Below are 21,811 nucleotides of genomic sequence, written 5' to 3' on the forward strand. Positions count from 1 at the left end.
CACTGACTTGGGATCAGTGAAGCTGCTGGCAGCACCTACAAAACTCATGACACCCTCCAAAATCTCTGTACAAATATCTATAATTAGTGAATTGGCTTAAAAAAAAAAACAAAAACAAACAAAAAAACCTTTCTCTTACCCAGATTTTATTGCAGGAACATGAAGTGGGTATATTTCAGTATTTTGGTGAAAAGATTTAACAGTTACTTTTATAAGAAAAGAGCTCTATTCTCTTTCAAAGGTTCATTTCCTTAACTGCACCACTCCTTTAAGAGGCTAAAGAGGTCACTGAGTTCTAAAAACAGGCAAGGGGCTGTATTGAACCACTACCATCCTATGCTACCAACGGGCACATAAACCATATTTTATAATGTAGCAGCAATCCTGCTCATTATTTTCTTCAGCCTTGCAGCTTTTTAAAAACTCAGTCTAAACGCCTTCTTTTCTCGTTGTCCTCTGCTAGCATAACTCAACAAGCATTTTGAGGTTCTGGTTAAGAAACTCACTGTGTAGGACTAATTTCTAATATTTAAGTCACTTGCATTCTAGGCAAGATCGTGGCATCTCCACAAAATGCTGTTTCAGACAAGTCACATCATTTTTTGATCATTAGAAAAAGGAAAATGCAAGGTATCCTACCTTAGTATCATAAACACAACCACTGCACAAGGGCATTTATAAGTTGTCACTGTTTTACAAATTCCCACGTAAGGTATCAGAAACTAAACCTCTGCTCTTCCCTCCCACAGTCAGACTCATGTAGATAAAGAAGGTAATTGAGCCTCAGCCATTCAGAATATGTAACGTAACTCTCTGCAACATTATGTCCTCCCAGTCTGCTTAGATCCTCACTTTGGTTAGGATCTAACAGAACCAGGGAAAATGTATAACATTGCAGCCAAACAATGCCTTGTGAGCCAGACTCACAAGGTATTCAACTAACTTGCACTCAGGCTGGATGTTTTTTCCCCTGACCATACAGACTTTGGTTCCACAGTCTAGAACAGGAAAGTTTATCCCAGACAGGCATATAAGCAAAAATGAGGTAATGAAGGGGCTAGAAATTAAACGCAATAATGAGCACACTGTAAAGGAATGTACTTTGAACTTCTTTTTGTTCTCACAACTCATGATGAAAAAGTCCATCTCTGTAGCATGGGAACCCGAAGATGAATGCTGAAGAGCTCAAGACTCATTTAGCAGTTGTTTAACCAAACGAAGCTTAATGGCTACTTCTCCTAGGTTACCAGCACCACCTTCCTGCTCCCTTAGGAGCTGGTATCTTAGCAGCACCTAGGACAGGAGGAATTTAACTCCCATACTTTAAAAACAACGATAGTTTGTTTCCGATGTTATGGGCCATTTGAGCCTGGGAAGGTACCAGCCAGCTGGTGGGGATGGTGGTAAGCTGCAGTGGGCCAGCAATTTTTCTGAAAAGTGCTCTCTCAACCGGAGTACATGAAAGGAATAAAACTGCTGGCCTTGCATTTAGGGGGAAAAAAAAAAAATGCAGCACATTTCCTCAGTGCAAAATTGACCCTCCTTTGTAGCCAGCAGGGAATAAAGACTGTATTCCCTATTTCTGCCCTCTTGAGAAAGCTTTCTGGTGGAGTCTACTGGGAAAACTGGGTTTGGAGCAGCCAGAGAATTGTGTTGCCACGTTCCCTGTTCAGAGGGCAAGAGGAAAAGGGATGCGAACCTGTTCTCTTTCTATGATAAAGGACCAGCTGCTGTCCAGCCACTCTGAGTCCCATTTAACAGACCAGCTTGTATGTTATTGTGATTATTTTCCTGTGTTTTTGCTGCATCAATATTGCAAGTATTATTAGACCCAGCCAGTTGTCACCAAGACCTACCCAGGAAGGACTGGGCTGGAACCACCTGTCAGAATACTGTTATTTTTAACCAGTAATCAGAGTCAGGCAAATGGCCTGTTTATTTTGAAAAGATTTATTCAACAGCCTTTGGTCTCAGGACCTCTTCACAAATGCTGGACATACAAGGACAGGCAGCATGCCTTATCTTTGTGAATACTGGGCTAAATGCAAGGATAGCTATTCTACTTTACAATGCAAGAAAGTAAGTGTAAAAGAGATTTCAAAATCAGAGTTTTGCTCAGCTGTTGCCATGTTACAAATTCCAACCCAAAATCACATTTTCCAAAGCAACCGTTTCCAGCAGCCGCTGATATCAATGACCCTAAGACACTTCAGGCCTGTTTTTGAGACCCTGCATCCCAGACTCTTCAAACTGCAAATGCAAGTACTCCATAGGAAAAAAAAACATCCACTTTTCTTACATTGGATACCAAGAACAAAAGCAGACAAAGTACAAGGTCACTTCCAATGCCAGAACTGTACCAACTCCGGTTTATTAAAGGCTCATCACTTAACAGTGAATTGTCACTGATTGTCACTGAATTTTATCCTTTTCTGCAATTTCCTCACAGATTTTTGCCACTAAAGAATCACAGCTTCAGAAGACAGCAGAGGCCAGGAGTTGAATTACCTTCTCCATCTGTATGTTATGAACCTGATTTGATAGGGACAAAACCTCAGTCCTTTACATGTTTGTATCTGTCACTGAGACCAAACACAGAGAATTATACAGACATGCTGATTCCACTTCCAGCTGCACACAATTGTGCTGTGCCTGAGAAAAATTAACTAATTACTCCAAAGACAAGCTCGAGCAAGCCAGTGCAGTCTCTACAATCATCACAAAATAACAGACTAACCAGTCTTCTGTTGCTGATCTGTGTCAGAGCCTGCAAAAGACAGTAAATAGTGACTAAGTGCTGCTCTCCCTAGAAACAGAAAGGTTCACAAGGCTTTACAGCTCTTAGCATGGCTAAAAACATCCATGGCGTTTCAGCGAGAATGACTATGGTCTCAAGTCCTTCCCTCACATCCTGTACCACTTCTCTCTCTCTCATTTAGGAATTCTGTGATTATTAAATAATTCCGTATTCCTTCTGGAAGCTTTCATCTGCTCTCACTCACAGAACAAAGGTTGCAGCAAGATGGTAAAGATCCCTTTCTGCCTACACATTTCACTAAGCTAATAAACACGGTAACATTACTTGAGCTACTAGAAAGGCTTTCTTTATTAACAAGCACGGTACAGCCTTTAATTTGGCATTTAGGATAGTTACTATAACAGAAACTCTAGTTGCCCAAGCCAGGGTCTTTCTAAATGGCTTATAATGCTGTACTAAGGAGGAAAAAAAAAATAGAGAGACTTCTTTTATGCTGTTGAACTCATATCGTTAAGGAAAGTTCAGTTCTATTTTACATAGTGGATTCCACTCATCTGGAATAACAGGATTAACAAATCCATTTCATTATCTTTGCCGGTCAGGTGTGTTTTCTGCAATTCATTTCAATTAGCACAGTAGAGCTCTGTCTCGGTTGCAAATGTTACTGTAGGGGATGCTTAAGTTCACAAAAAAAAGCCAAAGCTCTTTTTGCTTAGTTGAGAAGAAACAGGTCAAATATATTTTTATATTTTTATTATAATTGCACTTATTTTATAAGGTTTCCAGGTGTAAGCCTAATAGATTGGCCCGACATGCATAAGAGCACTTTCTATGACTCAAGGCTGGCTCCAGATCAGGGGGACAGCCCCTCAGCAACCTTTGTTCTACCAATTTATAACAGGGCATGTATACATTCAATGTTTTTCTAACACAGGATTTAAGCTGCTAAGTGCCTTGGCTTTCAGACAGCTTTTCTGTAAGCCTCATTCCCCTTTCAATGAAGTAACCGATTTGATGCCTTATGTTATGTTTATATGGTTCTTTATTGAGCAAGTCCTCTTACTACAATGAGCACTAACTGCAAGCTTCAGAAAGATAACCGGTTGCCTAAAAATTAGAGCTGAAAGAGTTATTCCTGGCCCTATGTACGCTGATGCAACTGTATGTCAAACAAAGGAACTTCTTCCCCTGGGTAGTTACTCTACCACCGCAAACCCCGACACCTACCCAAGCCCTTTCTCTTGGTTTCTCCACTTCTCCCCAGCTTTGGTTTGTTTTTACATCCTGTGCCTGACTACTGCTTACCTGACTGAGGAGGTCAGCACAGAGAAAATTGCAATGGACCCTACCTGAAATGATGGAAAACACTTACTGACGCTTCTTACAACAAATCTGCACAGAAGCGCATGCAATATATCCTCCCCACCATTAAAAAAAAAAAGCCAATGTGCATTTCATTCTTGCATCTTACTGAAATTCTGATATTCAAGTACAAAATAGGAAGTAATTCCAGTTTTAATTCAAAAACCAGTAATTTCATTTATTGGTTCGTTTTCACTTGTTTCAACGTGAACAGTTAATTTTCAGTACATAGATGAAATGGCTGATCTTTCATCCAGTTTCATCTGCTGGGCTTAGTTTCTGAAGCTAGTCAATACTACAGATATCCTTTATTTAAATAATAAAAAAAAAGCTCGGTTCTTTGATTTTTAAAATTAAAACTAAATGTGGTGTTTTTTTTTTGTTTTTTTTTTTTTTGTTTATTCGTGAGATGTCTGGTTAACGCAACAATTTGGGAGGTAAAAAGGATAATAAAAACCCTGAAAATTAGATCAATTCTTCTCTTCAGCTACATAAAATATGCACTGCCCTTCCTATAAGGATAACACAAACTATACTGCATTGAGTTAAACTCTGGTTGCTTCTAAGCAGTAACTGAGCTCATTTGCTAAAGAAACTGTGAGGTTGGTATTAGAAAAAAGTCTGTTGAGAACATCCATGTGAATTTAGCAGGACATGTCCAGAATACATTAACCCTCAAGTATAAGGGAAGTTCCCCGGTCCTACAGTAGAAATATTAACCATTAATATTTAAAATACTTAAATATTTAAAATAGCAGTTATTGAATGTCTAAGTTCCATCCACTGCCTGTGACAATAGTTTTAGTAAGACTTTAACTAAGGCTTTGTTATATTTCCTATTCATTTTTAACTTTAGTGAACAAATGTTTACTAATGTTTGTTCACTAAATGTTTGTTAAACATTTGTTCAGTTAACAAACTAAGTTAAGTCTTGGCATTTTGAAGGAAGTTTCGGGCTGTCAGTTTCCAACTGAAACAACACAATACCCTGTTTAGAGAGGTTTTGATATAGAGCACTATTAGTTTTATTTCAGCAACTTGTATTTGCTTAGAATATATTATTAGTTCTTAACATAAACATCTGTGAAGGATATTTAGCTAACTTGGTCTACTTTTAGTTATCTGAGTATACTTTTAAACATTTAACTATTGTTCTTCATTTTGTGAAAACTAAACATCAGGTTGGATTTGTATTATTGAAACAGATTTGTCTTTACTTTGTATTATTGAAACAGATTTGTCTTTATTTGCCCATTATTCATACAAATGACAGGAAGATGCTCAAGAACTACGTTATTGATTTTTGGCATGGTGTCATTCTGCATTAGCAACTGGAGTCAGAGGACTAACAGCTGAATGACTACCTTCAATCCAGGAAAATTAATTTAGCAAACCAACGGAAGGAGTGTGATAAAAATGATTTCACGCAAAATCAGTCCAATAAACTGCTGCCCTAATTAACACTAGCTTGATTTTTTGAACAACCTCCAACGCGGAGGTTCAGCATGATGCCAGGAAAGTTATATAAAGGCTGAGCGTCTCTTTCTGTGAGTAGGCTGAGCTACAATACACAGCTTGATTGTTGTTTTTGTTTGGTTGGTCTTTTTTTGTTAAGATAGAGGTAAGTGACAGCTGTGACTAGAAGATAAAGTAATATTAGTAAAGTTCCAACTTCACGTGTGGATTGTATGATGCATCTGAGAAGATGAGAATTGCCGTTTTCCCACCAAAATGTGGTCTGGAACACGGCCCCACCCATCACAATCCTTTCAGGACAGGAGACTATCATCTCCACACAGGTGAACTAAGGTCAGTGGGCTGCTGTTTCCGAAGGGGGTGTCAGACACCTGCAGTAACCGTGGCTTTTAACAGGGCTTGCAGGAAGCTCAGCACTCCTGTAAAGAAGCCCTGCAGACACCTCATAGAAGAGGCTTGGGGTGAGCTCTCACTTGCTCACCACACACTGCTCCAGCCACCCCACTGTGCTACTTGGCCACTTCCATATCATTTATAAGCTAATTCTCTGCTTCAGCGCAGCTTGGGCGTTTTTCCAAAGAAAGGGCTTTTCTCTTCTCCTCTCTCTGCTCCCCCCGCTGGCTTGCCCACCTTGGGGCCGAGAAAACTACAGCGGTGCTTCCAGCTCCCAATTACTGTTAGCAGGGGTTAAGTAATAGTCACTAACCTCTTCCATTCACAGAGGAGCACTGCGATCCTGCTTAATTCCCCTCCGCTCCCTGCAGCTCCTCCTTACACAACGCCCTGCAGCCGCAGCAGCACATCAATGCCCCGCTGCCCGGCCACCGCTGCGGCAACACCCCCTGGGCCAGGAACCCAATAAGGGCGCTATAGGGGCGGGATATCGCCCTGCAGCAAGCAGCTGCGGCACCGCAGAGGCTGCTGCAGGCAGGCGCTCAGCCCGGCAGATAACGAGACAGCAGCACCTGGCCAGCGAGGGGCGTCCTCACCCCCCTGGGGACCTGGAGAAGCCCCTGGTTAAGCAGCCCGGGTTGAGACCCCGGTGAAGTCGCAGCCGAGCACCACCCAGAGCCCAGCACATCAGCCCTGTTGCTGCATCCACAAGGTTTATGGTGCAGGCTGAGTCCTTGCTCAGGGAAATGGGGGTCTCGGCAGCGCCAAGCCCCCCTGATGGAAAAGCAACCGCATCAGCCTGTGCCTGGCTTCGCCCAAGCAGGCTGCACACAAGGAGTAGCGGCTGGGACAACCCAGGCATTACACAAGCTCTTACTCAGGGCTATTTGCCCTGCTTCCTGTAGAAATTGCTTCCAGGGCTGCGATGCACCATGCTTTAGCACCAGCTGTTCCTTGGAGAGGTGTTTTTTACCTAGCTCTCACTGCCAGCCTCTCTACTACCCCCTCAACTTGTGCTGCTTATCTACCAGCAACAGGGCTTTCAGCTGCTTCATTCGGAGCTTGGAAGATAAAAGTCTGGGAGGGTGCAGCTGTTTTCCTGGAGGCCAGTAGTTCCTGCAATAAACAGAATACGAAACACACAGCGTGAATTCCACAGCTTGTGCTACACCATGCTGATGTTGGGCATTCACAGGCCATGACAGCACCTGAAACCGTGTCAAATTCAGACTGCAGGTACAAAGGATCTGCTTCTGTACTCACTTGCTTCAGATGTAAAGTAGAAATAACTCCAGAGGAATCTGTAACAATATCTTTTCCACCTAAATGTCTTCTATTCGACCTGTTTCCAGAAAACCTTAGGGCACGCTATCTATAAGTGGTAATAGCATAAGTAGTCCGTCTTTTCCTATAAGGCTTAAAAATTCAGTGCAGCTATAGATCCTGTTAATTCTTTATTATAAAAATCTGCAGGATGGGATTGTAAGGTTATAGGATAAACTATTCTTTTCATCTTTTCTCATTTATTCTGACCAGTTAACTTCCCTACCAGCAAGTAGTTGGGAAACCTGTTAGCCTCCTTACAGCCACACTTGCTTTTCTATAGTCATGTTTTCTGAGCCACTTACAGAGCTATAACACAGGCAAGACCTCCATGGTCTAAAATAACTTAATCTGAACACAGGTTTTATACTGATGTAACTATGCTGGGTGTTTCAAAAATGTCACATGGTGTTTCAAAATTCTTTCCTCCCCCTGTCAAACACTTTGTAGTACCAGAGGCTAAAGCACGGATCTATGTAATCAGCAGCTCTAATTACAGTCATTACACAACTGCAATAAGGAGGAGCTCCAGAGTGTGACTAAAGAATTACATAGAAGACTAATGAGCAGGAAGTTTAAAGTGCAAGGCATGAATGAAGGTCAGCAACATGTGTTGTTTTGCCTATAGAAGGGCTGGCAGGCCAGGATATATGGCATTTAAAAGGTATCCAACATGAGTTCAGCATATGGGACTGCTAATGAGTAGCATGTGACTGTATGCTTAGCAAAAAATAATGAATCAATTAGCACATGATAGGAAACCATAACAAATAGCAGAATGTATGAAATAATGCATATGGGACTGATTAGAGGCAGATGCATCTTCAGATTCAGAAAGAGTGGTATCAATTGTACAGCCATGTGTTCTACAGGATCCAGAACCTGTTTGATCTCATAATTAACCTTATAAAAAATAAATAAAAAAAAATCCCCACTTTTCAGATGGATCAGCTTCCAAAACAAGGGTGGGAGTGGCAACATGCAGCCAAACAGGACAGAACTGCCTCTTTCCAGCATGCTGTAAATTTAGGTTAGCTTAAACTTGTCGGACAACTATGCTTTTTGGCATCACTGCTTGCTGTTTGATCCCTGCGAACAGCCTCAAGCTTGGACTGCCACAGGTTTGTGTATTTATGCAGGTGGCCAGATAACAAACCGAACACTTAACTCCAAACCTAGGCAAGATCAGAGTGCAGGGGAGCTGTTCCTTCAGAGAGGAACGAGACATGGACTCCAGAGCAGCCTTTTGTGGCTGTGAGATGAGCAGCCAGCATGGCAAGAGAAGCTGGGGTCCCTAGGATGGTGAATGTGGGCAGGGGGAAACACTGACTTTGGAAGCAGCACCAAATAGTGCCTTGTCTTAAGCAGTCTGTTCCTCTACTGGTATGAAAATGGCAGAGAAAGTATCTGTAAATAATGAAGATCTTTCAATACAAATAAAACTTCAACAAAGTTGCATGGATATTGTACAGCTTTCATCATGGCAAACTGACAAGGAGAAGGCTTGCAGATGTACTTAGGTCTACTACATAAGCATAGCTGAGAACTGTAGACAAGCTTTTGGCATGAAAATCCTTCTTCAGGACTGAAATGTATAGAACAGATTCTTTTTTAGAGAGTAATTAGGTATGTTGGAGTCAGACCACCACTGAACATAAAGGTAACAGATTCCCACAAAGAATGTCAGTAGAGAGGCACGAGAGGCTTGAGGAAAGAAAGAGGGTTAAAAAGCCTACAGCTTTGCAGACAAAAGTCTCCTAACAGGCCTTATTTGCACAAGCACAGGTTGATTTCCCACTACTACGGGCTGCCACCCCCCTTCTAGTTGTCCTGTATTTCTGACTGGATTTTTTGTTGCATTTGCACATTGCTTTGTTTTGCTGTTTGTCTTTTTGTGCCCCCCACTCTCACCTGCCACACACACAGGAGTGTTACAAGTCCTAGCAAGTGCCAGATGCATTAACTCACTTTGCTACAACCTAGCAGTTTTTCACTTTTCAATTATTTTGTCAGGAACGCCTAAACAATGCACAGCAAAATAATTGTCACTGCGATGATACAACTTGTCTGGTAAGCAGTTGAAGTCCTTGAAGGGAAAAAGCAGGTGTGTTTGTGAGAATTCAATAGCAGCTAGTATTCCACTAGTATGGCAAGCCAAAACATGTAAAAAAAAAAGTTGAAAACTATGTGGATAAGAAAAAACAGCATTGAGAAGAGTGTTGAATTCAGCTCCTCAGTCAGGAAGAGCAATGCAACGTATTATCAAAGCATGTATGACAGTGAGAAATAACAGGACGACACACTGAAATTACGGGTACAGTCACCATTTAATTTCAGATGAATCAAAGCTATTGTGAGCCAACACTCAGGATCCTGTAATCTAGCAATAAACACACTTTACAAATGCTGGAGTCTAAGTGCTGGTCTGTTACAGCCCCAGAAAGCCTGCTAAATAAACTGACAGGGGCATCAGCTTGTGGTACAATAACGAGGGATACATTTGGAATGAAAAGATTATAGTAAATAAATATATATCTCAGTTTATGGAATCTGATCAAATTAGATGCAAAGAATCAGTTGCAAAGATGCAATTTATTCCTCTTTTCTGTCATCTGACGGAGAACATAAGCAAGGCTCCCCTCCAACCACAACCGCCTCACCCCCACAGCCAAGGTCAGGGTAGCGGGACACCCGCCGCTCCCTCCCAAAAGGGCACAGACCCAGGAAACCCCCAATCCTGCCCCAAAGAAGAGAGAAGAAGGACCCCCAAAGCCATCCCCTTGTTTAAACACAGGGGCTGCCACAGCTTCGCCTCCCACCCCAGCTCCTCAGCCGCCCGCAGCGCCCCCTGGCAGCGCCGCAGCAATGGCGGCCCCCACGGCCCAGGCGTGAGCCCGCCCGCCCGGCGCTGCCGTGAGTCAGGCGCCGCCGTGATGGCGGCCGGGGGAGGGGGCACAAAATGGCGGCGGGGAGGGACCCCAGGCTCTGTGTGGGGGGGATGGCGGATAAGGCACTTTGTAAGGGTGGTGGGGGTGAGAGCGGGGTGGCACCCCGGGGGGGAGCAGTGCAGGAGGTGGGTGCGTGCCTGGTGAGCGAGGAGTCTAGGACACGCAAGGGGAGGAACGACTGCAGTAATATACACGGTGCGATTAGCAGGGCAGTGTTAATGGTGATTATATTTTAAGTAGATACTGCCTGGTTTTAGATGCGAGGCAAATTCATCTAGGGAGCTGCAACCAAAACCAATGAAAAACAATTCAGGTTGCTGTGAAGACGACTCAGGGACAGGTGTCCCCTAACAGTAGCTTCACCCACTTAAATAACCTTTTCCAGGGACACCGGTGAGCACCGCCAGCTCCAGGGCAGGTGGTTTGGGGTGGAGGAGGCAGTGGCCCCACTGCTGCCCCATGGGACCAGCACTCAGTCCCTGCGATGTTAAAACAGGCATGGACCCACAGTACTGTGTGCTGCAGGAAAGCTAATGGCAGAAGCACAGCTAGAAGAAATTTGAAGAATTAAAGCAGACAAAGCAGATCATTTACTGTGTCATCCACCCACAAAGAAAACTAGAGTCCAATTTACCTTTTCCATTCTGCTACAACTTTTGAATGAGTTGTCCTGAGCATATTTTAATGTTCCTATAACACCATGAAGAAAAGGAATTGCTATCTTTCCTTAAAAATCAAAACCTTCCAGTTTAAGATTGATCATCCCTAAATGAGACAAGGTCTGTCTGTCAGTGTCCTCCACCCCCCCATCCCTTTTTATTGAAGCTAACTCCTCCTCTGCCTCCCTGCCCGGTTGGTTTAAAGTTATTAACTTCCTGCTGATTTACGCGAAGCACAAGAAGAGAGCATGTAGCATAGGGCACAAAAGTTGGCTGCATTGCTTCTTTTAGTGCCGTTTTTTGATAAACCGAAGCACTGACACACGAAAGAGTGAGCCTGCCCCCTTAGGCCACTTTCCTTTCACAAGCTGGAGCAATAGCAGGCTGCGACAGCAAGATGGCCCTGTTCCACTGCCCCAGCTGCACATCGTGCTGTACGTCTTGTATCGGGTTTGGCCATCCGCTGGCTTCTTAAAAGTTGGTTTTCCAGTGTATCACAGCTTTCCGGGCATGGCATACCCTGCAGATGCCCACTCTTGCACCCCTTTCAGCAGAGGGTTACAGCTGCACCTCGATGCAGCATTAATAGACACTCAGTCCGTTTTGACACGCTTCAATTGAAATGTGAGCAGTAAACTAGTTACATTGCCTGCAGTAGCCCATGTTAAAGGCTCTTAATTGTGACTGGGGTGTGGTAGGAAAAGATGCATGCATGTTGACGAGAGATAAAATACTGTCCTTTCGGCAGTGTAGTGCTTAGAGATCACTTTGTCTCAGTTAAGACTTGAAAAGAATTACTGGCTTTCACTATCTTAACTTTTCTTCACATTTACTTTGTGTGTTCAATGGAATTTGGCTGGTTTGGGATATTTCAGCAACTCAAATTATTGTTATCTTAACCAAACAATGCAGCAGTTCAAGTTGTTGCATTTGTTCCCCTAAGGAAGAAAGGGATTGCATTGAGGGAGTAGGGCAGGAAGTGAAGAGGTTAGTCAAAATTTAGCGTCTTTGTTACATGAGCTTTAATTTGGACTTCTGTAAATTGAATGAAAAAACATGGAGAATAGAGATAAGGAGCTTTCAGGATTAGAAAAATAAAACCCAAACCCTTCATTACTATGTTACAGCTTTTTCTAAGTAGTACTTTGCTTTAGCAGTTCTGAAGTTAATGAAGTGTGCATGGATTATTGCTGCCTGTATTTTACTTCAAAGCTGGTTATTCCCTAGAAGTCAGAGGCTTTGCATGTCTGTTGATATAGAAAAGTGGCTGAGAAAGTACTAATACAAAACTTCTGGGTTTTGACATAATGCCAGAGGAGCAAAAAAAAGCAAGATACATGCTTAACTTCGCAAATCTGACCACAGCATAAGATGAAGCAAGAGGAAGAGTTGATGCTGGGTTGTTTTTGCTACAGTTAAGGTAGCTTTTACTGTTGCTGCTTACACAAAGGGAGAGGCACACACATGCCCTCCCCAACAATGTGACTGTTCCTGCACTTGGCCTTTTGTATATACCTGGCACAGTCTAGCAGGCACAGGCGAATGTGACTGATCTGGTGAACACCAGAGCTCCACTCAAGCATTATTTCACAACAGGTTCTCTTATTTTCTCAGACTACCTTACCTAGGAAGTCTGCAGGACAGCCTTTAGAGCAGCTCTGAGAATCATTTGGTGGCAGCCCTACTTGTGGTTGTTCTGAGAACTGTAACTGATCTTGAGATACTGATCTGAAGGACGCCTGCTTTGCACTGAGACACCTCGCTGCTTGTCCAACTCTCAGCTGCAGAAGTGCCACAAAAGCTGAAGTCAACTGATGTGCATGAACACAATATGCCTACATATTCAAGCTGGGGGAAGAGCAAAGAGAGGAAGAAAGGAACTTAGATGGGTTCTTCCATTTGTCTGTAGAGCTGTTAGTGACTCTGTCTAGAATTTAGAGCTATGATTTTGCATAGCTGGGGAGGTTGCAGAGAAAAAACCTGTATTGTTTCTCAGTTTCTGTAAGCAAGCAGCAGTTACAGGACCATAAAGCTAACGTGGGATGTAACCTCTTGAAGATATGGTCTTAGATTTGTCTGCTCAGCATATCATAAGGATTATAAATGGTTTGAGAGTATGCTTCTGGAAAACTACCTGATACACAAGAGAACTTGAGATTTTACAAACGGTTATCAGTTCAGCGTTACATCTTAGTCTTTTCCCTCTTGTAAAATGCTTGAAAAAGACATCAACTACTTGCTTTTAAGCATATTCCAGAAATGCTTCCTGATATTAGAGCATCTACAGTTAGATAATAGATTACTTTTATGTATTGGGGAGGATAGGGATGTTTTTCTTTAAAAACAGCACAGCAGTAACAATGGATATATCTAAACCCTTGTCACCTCCAGGGAGGGCAGGGTAATTTGCTTTTCTTTGTATTTACATATTTTCATTAAATCATTGCACAGCATACCAAAAGCTAAAACTACATAGTCCTTGTTTCTGGAAATGCCTCAATACTTTGCATATGCTCTGCATATAGCAGATAATTTGGTGGGTTTTTCCCCCCTTCCCCACTATTTTCACTCAACCCCCCCCAGAGAAGTTGTTCTTGGGCTTAATCACTACAATATGCATAGTAAGGCTAATTATGCTTTAGCTAAAAATGTTTTCTGCCATCTTGTTATAGGGCACCTCACAGGTCAAACTAGAGACACACAAATAGTGAATGTTTTCATTTTTCACGTATTTAGCTGTATCTGCTTTGAAGAACAGCATTGTAAGCTTCTCCCACTATTAACTGACAGAGATAGAAGTCTTCCATGTCCCTGCGTGCCATGCTCCAGATGCAGATTAACATCATTAATGCCAGCAGCAGTCTCCTACTCTGTCTGGCAGGTGTTGATCTACATTTTAGACCTAGTGTAGGTGCTCATTTTGATGATGCTAAATGAGCTAGAACCAGGAACGTGGTCTTGAAGCAATTTGTGTCCAGCATTTTGGCTTGACCTCGAAGTTTTCAGATAGACCTCCAGAAGCTGCACCTCGAGAGCATGTGTGCTCCCATGCCCACCCACTCATGGGTGGGAGAGCTCGCAAGAGCAAGTCCAAACTGACCACACATGACCTATATACTGGGATACAGTGACCTATATAGAGCCCTCAGCATGAGATATTCTGATTTACAAACCTGTACTATTTCCTGAGGTATAATTACTGCTGGCTGTATCTAAGAGATCAGTCTAGTGTTAAGCTAATTAGGAACTGATCTATTTGAACTCTCCCTGAAGGAAGGCCCATAGGGAACAGGAACACCCATTGGGATGTTTGATCCATGAGAACTCTGACATTTCCAAACATCTTTAGGACAAGAGGGACTAGCCTCAAGTTGTGCCAGGGGAGGGTCAGGTTGGAAAAGAGGAGACATTTCTCCTCAGAAGGAGCAGTCAGGCATTGGGACGGGTTGCCCAGGGAGGTGGTAGAGTCACCATCCCTGGGGGTGTTCAAGGAAAGGTTGAACGTGGTGCTTGGGGACGTGGTTTAGTGGGTGACATTGGTGGTAGGGGGATGGTTGCACCAGAGGATCTTGTAGGTCTTTTCAACCCTCATGTTTCCATAATCTTAGGTCAGTGTTTCCCAGTCTCAGCCCTCTGCAACTGTTTGTATGGTGTTGGTGAATGCCACAAATAGAAGGTGTAAACAAGGGTTGGTACACCAGGAGTTAGACTGCTTGAAAAGACTGGCTCATCTAAACAACACTGGGTTAAAAGCTACGTGAAAAATTATTCACCTGAGGGTGGGAAATGTATGTAGGGTATTTATGAGCTGGGAGAAGAGAAGATGGTCAGGAATGAAGAGACATTTGTTAAACAGTCTACTCACCCTGTATTTACAGGATTCCCTGTGGCAGGTTATAGGTGGAAGGAATGCAAGTCTTGTCAGAGAAAAACTGACAAGAAAACAAGGATTTGTGTCCTGTTTGTGGCATAGGAAAAATGTGAAAGCAACATTAACATTAGAACTGGGCACAGAAATGTTGTAACTTAGATTAGAGCTGCAAGGATTGACTCTGAAAAGCATGGTAGGTAGAGCAATGAGGCTCTATCAGATGTACTTAGAGGCATTTCAGCTCCTCTCCATATAGATATTGGTGTTTTTTTTATTTGGGTGGTTTTGACAGAGATTGCTACTAGACTGCTTTTCAACCTACCAGGGAGGGAGAGTATAAACCAGTACAAGAAAGCTTGTCTGAGTCTCCTTCTCTGGAGATACTCAAAGGCCTGTCTGGACACCTACCTGGACAGCCTGCTCTGAGGAACCTGCTTTGGTGGGGGGTTGGGCCCGATGATCTTTCGAGGTCCCTTCCAACCCCTACAGTTCTGTGATTCTGTGAAAGCTAGGGCTAGCCAGGTAAAAAAAATCAGGGATAATGTAGATGGACTCAGTGAGGAGAACAACCCATGAAATATCTTTTTGTTAAGTCTTATGGGAGGAAAAGGTATTGTCTTAAAAATCCTCTGTCTTGTTAGCTCAGTGTGGATGGTATCACTAACTCTTTGACTCACATAAAACACATTTATCTCTTATATCATTCTCCTCTGAATGAGCTCCCTGCAAAGCACAAGTAAGGGTCTTTGGAGGGACTTTCCCTCAAAGCAGTCTTGCCAAGCAGCAGACAATCATTTTTCCCTCTATGCTACCTTCCCACCATTATCACCAGCCCTAGTAAAAGGTAGGCCGCAGAGAAACATTTGTCATGTTTGATGGGACTGGTTGCCCAGCAAGTATCTTATTAATGAGCATTCAGAGGAAAAAGACAGCTTATCTGTCTAAAGAAGAGCCACAGCACTGTTTTCACACAACTCCAAATATCAGCCATTTAACTTGTAGTGAATTAAGAGCTGTAGGCTGGAGTTCTGCCGTGGCCCTTTACCATCATTCCACCCTGGAATTCAGAGGGCTGCAGCATGGTTTAGGTCAGATGCCAAACCAGCCTGAGTATTGAGTTCATATGGAAGAATGATGTTGCTTATTCCAGTATGACTGGAAAGCAACTGTCAGCACATATAGCTACAACGTGAGCTGCTGTAAGAAGCTTGGGAAAGCCTTCTGTTAAATAGGAAGCAGAGAACTGCACACAAGTTATTAGAGCTGCAGTTACTTAAGTTTAATTCTGGCATCCAGGAACATTTCCTTGGGTTTTACAGAAGATGTGCATTAGTGGATACAGCTATACAAGTACACAGGGAGAAGACTAAAAACCTACATGCTTCAGAGCCTATAGTATAGCTATAATTCTTAATAATCTATCTTAACTATAAAGATGCAGCATATTAGTACAAGCCCACAGTGCATAATATTAGGATTTTTTTTTTTTATCATTACATTTGGTCTAGGCAACAGCACAGACACAATGGTGCTTTAGAAGTGCTGGCTTGATGTCATACATTTCTACATGTGGCAAAATTGGTGAAGCCTACATTAAGAGATTATTTACAATAGGTAGTACTTCTAGGATTCCCTAGACAGCATAGGAATACATTGAGAGATACTCAACAGAAGCCATAACACACCATTTGAATAAAAAAAAAACAACAAAAACAATTAACAGCTTACTAAGAGCCCCATATACAATAAATAACAAGCCTCATTCCTTAAAAAATAATTAAAAAAAAAAAAGTGCTTTATAACACATTCAGTCTCCTACCTAAGGGTTATGTAGACTCCAGCTGTAAAATGATTCCTCCCAATGCAGGAAGATCCCAGGTTCTTTCAATTCCTCCTGCCTCTTACCTGCTACTATTTATAGCATTTCTCCTTCAAGCTTCCCAGGTGCAAGGCTTCCAGGTGGAAATTGTGCTCTTTAACTCTCCCTCCCTTACCCTGAAGTGGTGAGGTGTATGTCTGTCCTGTTAGGCATGAAGGAGTAATCCTGAAATACAAATATTCTGTATTTTGCTTTAAAAAAAAAAAAAGTTTGAATTTACATAGTCTCATTTTCCCCACTGTCAGGAATTAATTAGAAATTCCACAGGTTTTGGAATAAATGAACTGAAACTTATGGTCATATATGGGTTACAGCCACTGATACATATAGGGTGTTTTCCTCCCCCCTTCATTACAAAATATGTGGTGATCTCCACCCTGCTTCCATTTAATTGGAGTTTTGCCACCAACCTATATAGGTAGCTCAGGTCCAAATTCATTAACAGAATGGAAAGATTTACTCTAAATGTGGGATGTAGTAGAAAGGTGATTTGGAGTTATTTTGCATGGTAAGCATGCCCTAGCTTGATGAGGCTGTTTCTTGAACCTAAACTGTAAACAAACAGCCACACAAAGTTGCAAACCGGTGTATGGGATGCTGGATACATGTCTTAGAAACTGTGAGAGAAGCTAATCCTAAAATACAATCTTCACCTCACTGAAGTTGGTGAAAACATTTTCCATGTACTTGACTGGTGCCAGGATTTTATGCTAGATACTTACTCTCTTACTTTACAGGAGTTAATGCACACTCTGAAAACTGTTTCAGCACTCTTCCTCCTGAATTCTTCCCGTTCCTCTGTGATAAATTGCGTCTTAAAACACTTTCCTAAACCTCCTTCATATCAATGCCCCTTTTTAAATGAGAAACTCAGTAGGTATCCCTTCAGCACTCTGCTTGAGCAACACCATTGGCATCTCTTTCACACTGTTAGTCATAATACACAGTGGTATGATGCCTTCAACGAGAATTTCAAAGCACTTAACAAATATTAATTAAGTATTGCGTCTCTGTGAGGTACATAAGTAATTAATTTTATAAGCCAACGCCATATAAAGGAGAGAGAAGGGTGGATTCTCACAATAGTGCATAGCCTCTTATTCGTTTACAGTTATTTTCTTCACGGGTGTCTAGACTTGAAATAAGTTCCCAATGCAGGTTTTGTAGTGGCCCCAGCAACAGGAATATTTGTGAAGCTGAACTGCAGGACACCTCTCACATTGCCATTATGTGAAAGCATGTTGCTTCAACTCTGTAGTAAGATGGAGTTATGGTAAATCAAGGCACTAGAAAGACAGGTGAAGAACTTAAGACTTGAGCTCCATCCCTGTCTTCAGTTGTTAGTAAGAGGTGTTCCTAAAGTTCTGTTGCCCCATGTTTGTTTTTCTACAGGTAGAGAAGAACCTTCTGGTGTTGCAGGCTTCATTTTCCCATACACATTTACTCTTTCTGACTGGAAATCAAATGTAGGTAGATTTTGAGGACTTCATTAAAAATTCTGGGCTTTCTGGATGTCTGGTAGGTGTAGGGAGCAGACGTTTCTGAACTAGTTGCTGCATGCCTGGAGACCGTGGACATAAGGAGTGTGAGAATGCTCTGCAGTCACAGAACATGAAGCAGCCTAGCGGGAGCAGCTGTCTGTGTGCTGTGCTCTCTTCCCGTGCATAGTAAGTATGAAACTCTTCAGAAACAGCAGACTTGCTGTAAACATGTTGTGCAGCTACTAGGACTGTGCAGTCTGCCCCATACTTTCAGAAGGGAACTATGCAGTTATTTGCATGTAGATTATACATCCGCTCGTTCCTGGGTGTGCTGCAGCTGCTGCATATGCACTTGCTTTTTGCTGCCCATGAAATCCTCTGTAGGCACAGGGAATTCCTACCCCTAACGCTTGCCACCTTATCCACACACCTCCAAAACAACATTGATCAGGATTCATACTTATTCCACTTCTTCCTTTGATTTACCTTTTCCCTCTAGTGACAAGTACTTGCAGTAATGTAGTACTTCCACGAGACACCCTGAGACAATTTCACAGTTTGCTGCTGCCAAAAGAGAGAGGTGGCAGTCCCCAGTCCCCGTGGTCTTGGACATCCTGATGCTCCCATTGTGTAGGTTCTGGTGTGTTCTGGGTCTCTCCATTAGCCATTTTGACTTATTAGCCTGGAAGAAGAAAAAAAAAAACAGAAAGGTGGATATTTTTCTCTGGAATAGTGATGTAAATCAGCAAGCTAAATGACAAGTTTAAGTCGAAGGACCAGAGGAGTACCAAAGCTTCTTCAAGTGCAGCCAGGAGGCTGGGAAAAAGACTGTGAGAGAGACTTGTCCTTGCACTTTTGCAACAGTGACACATTAGATGAGCTTAACTGCCTATGAAGCAGTATTTTGATTTCATTCTTTTACAGAACAGAGTCACTACTGTGCCTCTTCTTTTCTTGCCCTTGTCACTTAAAGATTTGTCATTCAGTTCGGGGAAGTGTCATTCAAATCAGTGTGTGGATTCACAGTTTTCATGGCACCACAGCTTAAGAATCAGTTTTGGAAGTGTTATCAGGAATATTCTATGTCATGGTCTTACAGGAAATCGCATATCTTGTGAAAATTGCTTTGAAATTAAACAGAATTTTGAGAAGCTTATGACGGCTGCTACAGAGAGTGTCAAGTCCATGATATCTTCTTCCCAACACCCTGGAAAAGGTATAAATAGGGGGAAAAACAGTTATTTTTCAACTATATAACATCAAGACAGGTTTGAGGTAGAAGATCAGAAAATAAAATGTGATGAAATTCTGATTGTTCCTTTGGTATTGTCTGAGAAATGATAGCAGACTTCAGCACATTAATAAAGCAGTTTAGACATCCGTCTGCCACAGCGCTGGAGCACAGAAGATCAAAAGAAGGTTCTCATCTGCTTGACACACACACCCAGTGTTCATTCATTAATGGCATACTTTTAGCGTAGGTTATAACTGTACACATCATACAACAAAGCAGTGCCATGAAGTTTCCCTGTCCATAGGGAACAGAGGGAGCAGAAAAAAAAAAAAATAGAAAAAAAAAAAAGTCTGATTGATTAAAGCATTCTCAGCAGCTGAGAACATCATTAACTGACAGGGTTTGCTGTGAACTTTGAAAGGGTGGGTAGAATAACTGCACTCCACCATCTTTGTTTGACTGTATTGTTCAGTATGAATACCCCACTGATAAAGTAATTCTTGATAAAACACGTTCTAGTTCTCAGAAGTCGTGCAATCAAAGCATACACAGTGGGTGGGTGTTGCAGTATCAGTGTCCTGTAAAATAAGCTCGAATTAGCAGTTTCGGCCACCCATCTGTTTTGGTGATGGTCTAAGTATATGTATTTTAAACCAAATACGACCCATTTTAGGTTCTGAAGAGAAAAGAGAGACAAACCTTTCCTGAAAGAACAAAGAGCCAAAACACATTGTGTTTGCTCAAATCCTCACTCCATAGGAGTCTCTCCAAAGAGTTCAACTGGAAAGCAGAAAGCATTTGCTTATTCTTTTTGTATTTATAGAAAATGCATTTCCTCACCTCCAGTTTAGGCAAATCTCAGTTGTAATGAGGCTAACTGGGCAGAGTCCAGATCAAATTCGCTGCTGGTGTTGTGGCGTTGACTTAGTGGATGGGCACCTGAAATGCATCTGGCCTTTTCTTCCTGTGAAAGCGAAAGTGTGTTAGCCAGTTGTTTCCAAAGCATGCAGAGTAATACGCCTTTGGATTGTACACAGCTAATCCTCTTTATACTTTGCTGACTGTAACCTGCTTAGTCTTACATGAAATGTATTGTCTGACTTTCTGTGAGCCTGATCCAAAGTCTGTTGAAGTCAGTGGAAAGAGTCCAGATTTTTTCCAGTAGTTTTGGAGCAGACTCTATATGAACAGCTGGTCTACTACTGAGTCTTCTAGTTGAAAGACGAAGAAAATAAGCAGTACCAAACCGCACTGGACTCAGCGCTGTATTAAAGATATAAATGAAAGTAATGTGAAACTCGTAAAACCAGACTGGACACAACACTCAAACATGCTGCAGAGAGCAGTCTAGTGCTAACAGGGGAATAAATCAGATACTTAATAATTTGTTTTCCATAGCTTTTACTTTTCCACATATTCAGTAACGTAACAGAACTTTTTTTTTTTTCCCCTAGGCACATAGTTGCCAGACAGCAGCACTGGAATGAGAACATATGTAGTGTTTGCTTTTATCTTACTTTACATAAAAAGAAGTATGAATACCTTGTGTTATTCCAAGTATAAAATTACAGGTGTCAAATTATTTGGTGTTTTAAGTACTGTGCCAGAAAAGTAATCCAGTAAAAATAGCTATGTCCTGTCAAAACTGAGCAGTTAGTATTGTTATTACAGTTCCTTACTTGCACGGCTCCAGCAGTGTAAGATTGTACAAGACAAGTGTAAGACCAGCAATAAACTTGCCTGGAATTGCCCGGAACATAGAAAGTCAGGAGGATGGAAACCAGATGAAACTAGAGGTCCAGTGTAAGAATCTGCCTGGTCTGCTTTACAGTGGTTTCAACTATAAATGCCATTGAGTAAAAAGTATTCAGCATCTTAGGGAGTTATTCTTAACACAGAGACCACAAAGACTTAGAGCAAAGGGTGATTTGTGCTTGGTTCTGTGTAAGTACATGGTCAACCCTCTGTCCTAAGAAGTGTACCATCTGAAGATGAGAAAAATACTTATCTGGAAAGAGGAAAGATTTTTTTTTTTTTTGCATTTCCGTGTTATGACTGGGGGTGCAAAACAGAGATTAAGATGGTTTGACTGGGTCAGACTGTGGCTGTGCTGGCTGTGGCAAGGAAGCCCTTGGTACTCTGGGATACTGAAAAAAGTGAGGCCATCCTTACAGAGCTGAGTAAGCCTTCAGGAAGAAGCTGGATGTGGACTTGAACCAAGGCAGAAGGTACCAAAACAGGACACAGCACTGCACAACACAGGTTTTTGCTATGTGAATTTCTCCTCAATAGAGCATGAAGAGCCACGCGCTACATGCAGCTGCCGGAAATCAAGTTAATACTTTTATTGTCTGCTCCACAAAGGCTGGGTCTGAAGAAAATCTATTTAGTAGATTATTTCCCTGAAGGGGGCAGAAGAATCACTGC

General features: G+C 42.1%; 2 protein-coding genes across 3 annotated transcripts in view; one reads left to right on the plus strand and one right to left on the minus strand.

Annotated features, from left to right (window-relative positions):
- Positions 1 to 6,373, minus strand: part of BLVRA (biliverdin reductase A) — a 30,969-nt gene extending 24,596 nt beyond the window's left edge. The window contains exon 1 of the mRNA XM_084283248.1: positions 6,303 to 6,373. Within this exon, the coding sequence (XP_084139374.1) occupies positions 6,303 to 6,311 (9 nt within the window). The 5' untranslated portion in view covers positions 6,312 to 6,373. The remainder of the gene's footprint in view (positions 1 to 6,302) is intronic.
- Positions 6,374 to 10,173: 3,800 nt separating this feature from the next.
- The window catches only part of COA1 (cytochrome c oxidase assembly factor 1), a 52,613-nt gene continuing 40,975 nt past the window's right edge, over positions 10,174 to 21,811 (plus strand). Inside the window, exon 1 of one of the 2 annotated variants that reach the window (XM_084281924.1) lies at positions 10,174 to 10,225. The gene's annotated coding sequence lies outside the window, so the exon portion shown is untranslated. Of the gene's footprint in view, positions 10,226 to 18,206; positions 18,337 to 21,811 lie in introns of those variants that run through there. The other variant, XM_084281925.1, reaches the window with a different exon arrangement.

This window comes from Netta rufina (genome assembly GCF_964035555.1).
Source record: "Netta rufina genome assembly, chromosome: 2".
NCBI lineage: Eukaryota > Metazoa > Chordata > Aves > Anseriformes > Anatidae > Netta > Netta rufina.